General features: G+C 34.5%; 1 protein-coding gene across 2 annotated transcripts; it reads left to right on the plus strand.

Annotated features, from left to right (window-relative positions):
* Positions 1-6,760, plus strand: LOC130054198 (uncharacterized). 2 transcript variants are annotated; one of them, XM_056163090.1, is made up of 6 exons: positions 1-919; positions 1,214-1,263; positions 1,372-1,590; positions 4,418-4,553; positions 5,467-5,501; positions 6,420-6,760. In XM_056163090.1, exons 1-6 carry the CDS (start codon positions 843-845, stop codon positions 6,728-6,730), a joined length of 828 nt encoding a protein of 275 aa, XP_056019065.1. In that variant the 5' UTR covers positions 1-842; the 3' UTR covers positions 6,731-6,760. The 2 variants fall into 2 exon arrangements, with proteins under 2 accessions (XP_056019065.1, XP_056019458.1); XM_056163483.1 differs by lacking the exon at positions 1,372-1,590.
* Positions 6,761-11,220: the final 4,460 nt, after the last annotated feature.

Genomic DNA, 11,220 nt, shown 5'->3' on the forward strand with positions numbered 1-11,220 from the left:
GAGAGACTGGGGAGTCGGTAATGGTATGTGATGACTGTTTCTGCTCCAAGACCTGGTTGTTTCCCCCACCTGCTTCTAAAGCAGGGGGCAATTTACAGTACTAATAGTGGGGCCACCACCGGGGACGGTTGGGCCTACATCCATCTCACTTCAGTGAGGGGATGCTACAGTCTGATGCATGTTTGGGGCTTATGTCCAACATGATAATGTACATACCAGGTAGCACTGCAGGAGACAGGGTGAGAAGGGCGGGTTTCGCTTACCTCCTTAGAACGCTGGCGTCCGTTCAGGTCTGGACACTGAATGTTTTACTCGGTCCCCCCAGTGTACCCCTTACAAGTTAAGTTAAACTGGCTCACTGGGCGACTCCCCAGTTACCCCACAAAATTTTCACATGCGACCGATATTGTCCATTTCAGTATATCCCGAATGTGTCATTGCTGTTATATGAATAAATTGGTAAACGTTGCTTGTGTCTGTTATCACTGCAATGAGTCATGGACTGTTATTACAGCCAGTTTTTTTGTTTTATCTATCAGGCGGATTCTTTAATTAATGATTAATTATGCTTTTGTAATATACTAGGTCGAGTAGAATCAATTAAGGTTTAACGATGTCCGATGAAGGTCTGATTATATTTTACAATATTTAATATAATGGATATACTTCCGCAAATTATGAAATGTGTGTGCAGAATTATTCATTACTAATTGAAATGAAGCTTGTAAATATTGGTGTGAATTCCGGAAACAATTCTAGAGTTCAAAATCGAGCAAAAGCTGAAAGTAAAAATTTGCAGAATATATGTACTTAATATTAATGTCATCGAATGTTTACCCGACATGTCAGGTTTCGTCTTCATTACGATTCTCCTTAAACTTGTGCATCCTGCTGAAGGGGACTGTCACGTAAACAACTGGTAATTCAGTTATTCTACAAATTTTAAATATTGTTAAAAAAAGATTGCAAGATATTTATCATGAAGTTTAAATGTTACATAATCTAATTGTTTGATCTATTTCCTGTATTTTGAATTTACCTGAATAGAAGTTTTTATCAATCTACTTAACAATGTACCTATATGATCATACATGTACCTCTTCACATTATCTCAAATTTAGATTTCCTTTTAGGACTCTTGATATGGAGACATATTCATGTGCATGTATTTTCCACAAAAATGAACTTTAACAAAGCCAATTATCATACACAGGCCATTGTCATGTGGAGCCAATTTCAAAGTAGGGCCCGAGAAATGTGAACGTAAGTAAAGTACTACCAAAATAATTGGCGGAGAGAATTTATGTAACAAATCGTGTGAACACGGCTCTAAGAAATAGAAAACTACATTGAACTGACAACTCATTTCAGCATGCAAAGCCGGTAAATATGGGTGTAACTGCTCCCAGGACTGCACCGTCAATACATATGGTTTGAACTGCTACTTCAAGTGTAATTGTTCTGTGGATGAACTTTGTGACCCAGCAGTAGGATGTGTTAGCTTCAACATCACTTCAACGTACAAAACATTTACACAACAAACATCGCTTTCAGCAGCATCACCACCACCATCATCATCATCATCATCAGGTTTATATTCTTCATTATTACACGTCTACTGATTTATCTCTTTATAAAAGTAATACAATAAAACTGTTTATTTCCCAGAAAATGCAAAATCACCACTACTCTATATCTAATATTCATTGATATTTTTAACCAATTAAAATACTCGCTAGGCGCTCGGAGCGTTCCATCCTGAGGCCTATGACATATCGTTATTAGCAGACGTCATGATAGATAAACTGTAATCATGGTTTAAGGAAAGTTTGGTATTTCCACCAATGTTCGATGATAAATAAAGTCTTAAGGTAATTCCACCCTTTTAGAATTATAGGTTCAATCTTATATTTGATTGTTGATTCTTCAAATAATACATCATAATAACAAATAAAAATTATAAAATAAGTATTTTGCGGTATTAATAATTTGCAATTTGTCTTAAACAGCATTATCAAACTTTCACGGAAACTGATTGAAACGATATAATAGTATTCCTTATAATTTCATGAAACTGTTTCTTTAAAACATTATTTACACAACATTTACAAACATTATTTTAACACTGGCCAATTCGGCCAATGTTAAAACAATGTTTGATATAAAGTCTTTTTACATCGTCTCGGAATAATAAAACATTGAGAGAATGGGTAATTCGAAAAAAAGATTATAGTCATTCTCATCAATAAAAGCTTTTCCCTCGGTGGCTTCAGAAAATAGCTTTTTTGACTCCAGGGCCATAAAAATTGCTATTTTCCTTACATCCATCTTATAACTATATATTGATGTAATAATCCGCTTCAGATACGATTGACGAGATGTTATTGCATGAATATTGCCTGTAAGTGAGGGCAATGTTGGAAATTGTTAACCCAGAAAATCATTGTCAACCGAGGAGTAGCCAAGGATGACAAAGGTTTTACCCTAACTTGCACGAAACATTTATAGTGTTATATTAAATGTTTTGAAGTAGCACAGTTGGCATACCTTAAACAAAGCGGTCAATGTTTTTATGGTTAATCGTACGCGTATGTGTATTGAATTCCGCGTAATCATCTGTATTCAGGCGTAAAGCTTCGCAGTGTAGACCCTCATGTATAGTTCAAAATGAAACTTATTTCTTAAATGAATAACGGTCTATATTTATTTAAATGTCGTAAGCGAGAGACACAATGACTCGAAGACTGGGTTCACACTTCCCAGTTTATTAGCTCAGGCAACTCGCAGAATTCACAATGTGTTAACTAATTTCACCCACTTCAAAACACCTGCAATGGGTTAACTTAACCTAGATAAGATACAGTGTAAATTATTATGTTAAAATGAAATTAATGATTGGCATGTTTCATAGAAGATATTTCTGTCACACCTGCCGTGATCCCTGTATCTTGACCAGGTAAACAGAGTTATCCGTAGTCAAAATCAGTGTGCCAAGAACGCCCTAACAATCGGCATGAAACACGTCAGACAGCATTTGACTCCAACTAAATCGTTATAAGGACCATAGAATTTGCGAAATGCTGATTTTAAACGAGACTGTTGGAACTCCTGCATCATCAACAAATTTGTCAGTAGACTGCTTTGATTTAAAAACTGACCATACACAGAACAAGCTCTTGTGTATCGAATCAGTTGAGAGATGTAAACACCATTTGCAGGTGATAATGGAATATTGCTACATAAATATGGGAAGTTGACGATGGAGAAGTTGAAATCATCCCCTTTGTCATAAAATTGAGTTATTAATTTGTTGTTAATATCTACTTTCAATAAAATATCTAAGTAGGAAACAGAATTGGACGACTCTGTGGTGTCGTTTATTTCGAGTTCACTGGGTATATCGAATCGACTGAATGAAAATTATAATTGTTAACCGTATAAGTTTTACATTAATAGATAATACATCGTCCATATATCTAAATGTCGAATTGAAGGCCACAGCAAGAGATTTTTTTCTTCTCACGTTGAAGTTTTTGAATAAATTCTGCTTCATTGGAAAAAATAGAAACAGGTCAGCTAACAAAGGAGTACAATTCGTGTCCAGGGGGATTCCAACCGACTCTTGGAAGACCTGATCACCAGAGACCATGAAGATATTGTCAATGAGGAACTCTAGCATATTTTTTTTTTAAAAATTTCAACTTCAGTGTACTTGTGCCTGGAATCAGAGTGGTGTTTTACAAAATAATTTTTTGGATGACTGATCACTAGATAGGAATATTTGCGTTTTCCATTTTTGTTAACAAAGCAACTGTCTATGATGTCAAAAATTCTAGTCGTGAGGAATGGTCGTGTAAAGAGTTGAAAAGCCATACGTTTCGATGTTGATTTAAGAAAAGTTTTGTGATTTCAAGTTTACTAAAAGTTCTTTGGAATTTGATTTACACCACTTCGGATATATATAGTCGCAGAGCACATTCGAGTAGAATAAATATTGATAACATGAACCCATTTCAATCCGTAGTGGTTTAAGTTAATCTTACTGAAAACCGTAGTCTGAACGCAATGCAGATTAAATATTGTGTTAAGTTTACTCATGTTATGCCAATCCCAGTTTGAACCACCCTAAGTGACACGATACGCATAATGCCAAGTGATATCCTTGATTGAAAAGAAATGTCAATTTGAACCAGCCACAGTTTATCAGTCAGCATACAATTGTAGATGGATGGTCGTATAATCACTCATTACATCGAGTCATATGCAATGCAAATCATTCTGTATATGGCATTATTAAATATTTCAAACTGATTCCTATATAACGACCATGAGTGATTGTTTCTCTATGATGATTCAGACAGTATCGTACATGTACCACAACTATATCATCCGTCTACTGATTTGTTTATTTATCTAGATGCTCAAGATACGACACCAGTGCTGAAGAATAGTGCAGCGCCATTAACGGTGTTCAACGTTGTTATTATTGCCTTGGCAGCCTCATTGGTTTTAGTGGTTACGCTGAGCATTTCCTGCATAGTTATTGTAGTAAGGTAATGATAATTATCTATTATAATATCAGTTGTTGTGTGACAATATCTCTGTCTATTGTAGTAAAACTTTTATCTCTCTTTTTATGCCCCCAATTGAAGATTCGGAGGCACACATTTTTTGGTTTGTCCATCTGTTTGTCTGCAAAACGTTAACACTAGTCATAACATTTGAATAGATGCTGATAGAGCTTTCATATGTTACAAGTGTAATGTATTCCTTGTGACATAACCTTTCTTTGGTTATCAAAGAATTTGACCTCGTGACCGTTTGAATTGCTTTTGAAAAATTTAGACCAAAGCCACAACTTTTGAATGTTTAGTAATATAGCTTTTATATTCCACATGTATATTCCTTTTGAAAAGACCTTTCTTTAAGTAGCAATTTTGTTTTTACCTCATGACCTTGCCCTATTACCTGCTTTTGAAACTTTAACCTTGGTCATAACTTTTGAACGGACTGGGCTAAGGCTTTGCTATTTCACATGTGTCTTCTTTGTAATAATAGTTTTCGTTTCTAAGTTTGTAATCTTGACTTTGGGGTTTGACATACTTTTGAAAAACTTTAACCTTGGCCCTTATCGACTACGTCGCAATTCGGGTGCATCAGTGTTTGTTTCATTGTGTGTGTGTATGACTGAAATTTAGGTTTAATAAAAACCATCAGAAATTTAAGATGATTATCAATTCATATGGAGGACAAGTTGTAAAAGTGACAAACATCAAATGTCAATGTATTTTTAAAAAGACTCTAGGAATTTGAAATTTTTGTTCTGTCTTTCGGGAAGGTGACTCAACAAGAAATTAAGATTTAGCAATACATAGATACATATATTTATTTTCACTATATTTTTATTTAGTGCTGTAATAACAACGCATAGATACATGTATTCATTTCTACTGTATTTGTCTGTAGACGAAACTCGAAAAGGGGGACAAAAACAGCTACGAGTAAGTGTCCTAATATTTTTTATTATCGTTGAAATAACAGCGTGCCACTTCGCTTGATGGAGCGTGCAAATTTCAATCACTGATTGGGCGTGTGGTTTCAGTAAAAGTGAGCTTGGATGACCACGTTACGCCATTCTTTCAATGAAGCCTCACCCAAACATTTGCAGGCTAATCAAGCTGTCATGCTGTTACTGAAATGATAGCATTATTGAAATAAACTCACTGTAGTCATTGTTACCATAAACTAATGAACAGTAAGATGCAAAATCTAGTATGGTACACGAAATGTCAATTGCCGCGAAATCAAAGAAGCAGGCTCACAAACGGAATAATTCAGCGATAAAATTTTCGAAACTTTTCAGACTCATTAATGACGGATATCATCAATAACATTAAAAGTCACCAACTTTTCTCTCTTTATGACGTCATAATCCTATTCTGTTGTATTATGACAACATCATCTGCGACACTATTCTTCAGTGTTTGGGCTAGTGTAAATATGCCATATTTATCGCCAACTTCCGATTCAAATTTGCTGATAAGATAAAGAGCAATCATTAATTATGTAATAATCAACAAAACATTTTTAAATCTGTGACTGAGTAGATATCATATAGATTGTTGAACATTCGCAATATGTATCTATTCATAACAAAGTCTTGCAATTTCGCCCCGTTTCTAAGAAAGACTCTAATATTTCTATAAATATGTAGAGACACAATATGAAAAGTTATGAAATTCCAAATTGATTGAATTGAAGTTATGCCATTCGCAAAATAAATCTTTAAAATAGATAAAGTTTTTGATTTTAAAAATACAACTTTGTAATACGGATTAATACTGTATATTTGTAAAATTATCATAACGATAAATATGTATCATGAATAAAGAGTGTCATCAATTCTAACTATCGTTTAGAAACAAAGAACAGCGAGGAGATGTCTGAGACCGCGGAACAAAATCCAGATTTCCATTCGTACCTTACCATCAGCGAAAGATCCTTTCGTCTGTATGCCGATGTTCACTATGACGAAGCGGAGGAAAGGAAGAGCTTAACATCAGTATCACTACACAGTAAGGGATACGATACCAGCGTCAGTGATAAAAGTGGAGGATCCGATGATTATTTAACACCGACTGTAAAGACTGCCAAAAAAGATGCAACCAGTAGTCAGTCATCTGGCGATTATGACGATACCATTACAAAATGTTCAGAAACCTGTATCTGATGATTAAATAAAGATTGCAATCAAAGAAAATTAAGGAGGTTTGATGTAATTAAAGCATGAGATGTCTCTTTTAACTTTTACCGTTGATTCTCAGCTCTTTCCCTGCCTACATTTTACAGAATTTGCGAAATGCTGATTTTAAACGAGACTGTTGAAACAATGCATTGTAACATCAAACTATTTGTCGTTAGTCTACCTCGATTTAAAAAAAAACCCTGATTATACGCATAACATGGTCTTGCGTATCGAATCAGTTGAAAGACATGAACACCATATGTAGGTGATAATGAAATATTGTTATATGAATATGGTAAATTGAAGATAGAGAAGCTGAAATCATATGTTTCCCATTTACCATAAAATTGAGTTGTTAGTTTACTGTAAATATATATGTTCAACAACCTAATTTTGATGCAAATCATCAAATTGGCCACTAAGATTTCAAAATATTCTAAACTACTTCCATGAAACACGAAAATTGTAAGATGAAATATTTTACACAAAATCAAGAAACAATTCAAATTCAGTACTCACTTTAAAAAAAGCATTAACTAATACGTGTGTAACGTGTGTTCAGCAGAGGGTCGATATATTTATCAGTGGACACGTACCCGGTTACACCTGGGATTTTGCAGTACATATGTTTTACAAAAATGTATGTTGTCTACAAAGCAAGAGATGAACCTTTTCAATAAATTTACGGTGGTTATTCAACAGGGATTTAACTTAACATAACCCTTCAATTCCTTAAATCCAAAGTCCCCGGACAATTGGCTTTTACCACTGGTTCAGACAAGCGACCTGATGTCTCTTACCAGCTGATGTCTCCAGCTCACTTTGACACTGGGTACAGACTTTTTCAGACTTTATTGCAAAGTGTCAAAGCTACGATGGTTAATCAGCTAGCCAACCTACACCATAAGTTTTATTCAGCCCTAACGTAGCCTTTTACTTATAAATGATCGGCTTTTCAGCGTCTCTTTTAAGGACTTTTCTGCACCGCTGCGGAGATCAGACAAACTGATCTGCGGTCGACCAATATATAAATAGCATTTGCCCAACCTATTTCACTGCAAGGGAAACATGTTATCACCATGACAAAACCCCACACCACCCGATTTTCTTTGATGGGTATAACCTGATTCACCGCACATGTAATATCATTTATGTAAGAGCACTTCAGATTTTTCAACAACAACAAATTAAAAGTGCATGAAATATTCATATTTAGGTTTCAATATTTGATGTGTCCGGTTAGAATTGTAGTAGAACTTAAAATAAATCATTTTCAAATCAACCAATGCGCTTCGAACTATTATAAAACTGACAAGTGCCTCAGCATGTCTATTGAGGAAGTTTACAAAATACATATGAAAAATACGGACGTTTTCTAAGTCTGTTTATGAATAAGATGCCAGACACAGGAAGCAAACATGGTTATCAAACATGATTGGATGAAGTTTGAAAAGTGAAACATTATTTATTCTCAAATCATATAAGAGCATCATGTGTATGTGAAAATTCTATTAGTTTTACACAAGATATTTTATTATTAAAATGCAGTTAAGCCCTCTTGTTCTCATCAGGACGAAATGGGGACTTAAAAGCGACCAACATATTTTTTCCACGCCCCTCTAAATTGAAATCCACAATTTGACCTTGCTCATTGGAAAATTTGCATTGAAAATGCTTAAATTCACCCTCATGATGGTAAGCAGATTGAGTAAATGAAGATTATTAGATTTTGAGTTTCAAAAGATTGCAGAACCAAACTTGCTTCACAAATGTGCTGAATGTGTCATAGAATGAAATGGCAAGACATACCCCGTATATATGTCACATGATGATGGTAATATTACTCGCTGGACTAGCTATACTGCGCATGTCTGCAACTCTGATTGCACGTCGCGGATCTTAAGCAAAGCAATAACCGAATATACATGCATATAAATATTTGCGGCTGTAGCATATTGAAACCAACAAAAATTATTCTCATCAATTCATTTATTTACTTACATTGTGATATCTGGAATGTTATAATGAGTTGCTTCTATATTTTATACACTGTCATTCCGGGGAGTACTTGTTGTACAAGCTCCGTATAAAATCGTTAATTCATAATATTTATTTAATAATAAATAAAAATGAAACGTATTAATTGAAATAATAAAAACTTACATGTATATTTATATATATATCTCTCTAAAAATCTTTAATCAGAACCTTTATGGTATATCAGTGTATATATTTTTACCAAAACAACAGAGGATCGTAAGATAATACGAAAGTGGAGGAAATTACTAATATCTGCTATATATGTCTCTGGTCAGCTGGAATGAATACAAATTCTTCGTGTAACCTATTTTGTTCCTTTATTACCTTTGGTTTACTAATCCCAGAACGATAAATGGTATGTACTTTGTTTTGATGTGTCTCAGAGATTTCAATATTTATCTTGCCTCAATCCATTCTGACAAGGAGCTAAGCTCTTCTTTTTATATATACCTTATCGTCTGGCATTATCTTCGATATAATTCATACCAGAGATGAAGTTCTGTTGTGAACAGAAAATCGGAGCTATGAAAGATGAAGATTTAAGACCTTTTAAAACAAGTGAATTCAGTTCGTCGTTTTCAACTTCGTCGATGTCACCAGTAATGACATGTCCAGCTAAACCAACGTTGAAAGGAGAACAAGAACATGTAGATGGATTACGTTTAAGATTATCTTAAGTTTGTAATTTAAAAGTTTGGATGCGAAAATAAAAGTCTATTTACAGGATATGAATTTTGAAATGATACAATATATGATTTTTTTTATGACGAAGAATCTTGTTTATGCTAAAGGCATATATACTTTTGTTATAACATTCAAGCTGAAGGAACTGACGTCATTATTCGGAAGGATATTCATTTTGTAACCTGCGGTGATTTAAAGAGCTGGTAATGGGCAACATCTATAATCTTAGAATTCCAATCTGTATTCTAGTGTTGAAAAATCCAAGTATGGACTAGTTTTGGCTTCCTGAAATAACGTAATCAAGACATTCAATGGAACAGAGTAACCTTTTCTGCGAATATGACGTGGACCTAATTGTTTCTTGACAAAAGGTAAAAGTAAATCAAGTGATACTCTGTAAATACTTGGACTTTTGTATGAACGAAATTCATGACTATGGCTTTGTGTACATCGACGAATCACATTTACGTTATTTGCATTTAGACTAGTCAGATTCCCAACATTATCTACGTTGCAGTAGCATGTCAAGAACGGCCTGACAATTTGGTTTGAAACACGTCCGACAACATTCGACCTAACGACACGTTGTATTTGTAGATTAACATCATTGTAACGATCATAGAATTTGCTAAATGCTGACTTTAAACCAAACCTTGGAAACCCTTGTAACATCATCTTACTTGTCAGTAGCCTGCATCGATTTAAAAAACAGATCATACCCAAATCATGTCCATGCGTATCGAATCAATCGAGAGATATGAACATGATTTGCAGGTGGCAATGGAATACTGCTACATAAATATAGGAAGTTAGCGATGTTAAAGCTGAAGTAACCTCGTTTGTCATAAAGTTGAGTTGTTAGTTTGCCGTTAACATCTATGTTAAATAACATCTCTAAGTACGATTCTGAAATGAGAGACTCTGTAGTGTCTTTTATTTCGAGTTCACTGAGATATATCGAATTAGTCATAGATAAAACGTCACTGAAATATCTATATGTCGATTTGAAGGCCACAGCAAGAATTCTTTCTTCTCGTATGTAAGGTTTATGATATAATAATCATATAGTTGGTCACACCTCTCGTAATCAAACATTTGTGGATCAGATTAGTCACTGTGGCATATAGAATACATAGCCTGTGTGACAGTTCATAAGTATGCCCAGCATTTAGACCATCATGACAGTGAATGACTGAATGTGCCGTTATGTAAGCATTAAATGTTTTGAAATAAGAATTAGGTGACAATAAGTGATTTGATAGAGCAGCAACTTACATGTACGATTTTCATCCACCACTTCAGAACTACGATATCCGCTATGTACCTAAACCATACACTAGGTCATTGTCTACAATATACCAGGACTTCTGAATTGATTTTATCATAAATTTACAGCCCGGATTTATCTCCCGTGGATTTGATGAAGTTTTCAGTTGATGTGGTAGAAGATCTGGTTGAAAACAAATACAACTTGCTGAAACTTCTTCTGAATAAGTCGACGTTCATTTGAAGAAAAAGGAGATTAATTGAAAATAGTTGGGATGCATGTATGTTGTGTACATCGTTTAATTAAAGACCATTATAGCGATGTTGTGTTAACAATATGCATACATATACGTACATGGTCGGTGTCTTCAAAGATATGCAATATTTGGACCATTGTAAGAAAACATGATAGCGAACAACGTTTGACAAGCCCTGTTCGTGTTTTCGACCCGAGACCAAATATCAAATATCTTTCAATACAGTTG

Source organism: Ostrea edulis, chromosome 1 (genome assembly GCF_947568905.1).
Source record: "Ostrea edulis chromosome 1, xbOstEdul1.1, whole genome shotgun sequence".
NCBI classification, from domain to species: domain Eukaryota; kingdom Metazoa; phylum Mollusca; class Bivalvia; order Ostreida; family Ostreidae; genus Ostrea; species Ostrea edulis.

Bases quoted from the DNA above. Each gene is read 5' to 3' on its own strand.
- LOC130054198 (XM_056163090.1), top strand. From the start codon at position 843: ATGTCAGGTTTCGTCTTCATTACGATTCTCCTTAAACTTGTGCATCCT. The intron at 920-1,213 runs GTAATTCAGTTA...TATCATACACAG, and splicing joins GACTGTCACGTAAACAACTG to GCCATTGTCATGTGGAGCCA. The intron at 5,502-6,419 runs GTAAGTGTCCTA...ACTATCGTTTAG, and splicing joins GGGGACAAAAACAGCTACGA to AAACAAAGAACAGCGAGGAG.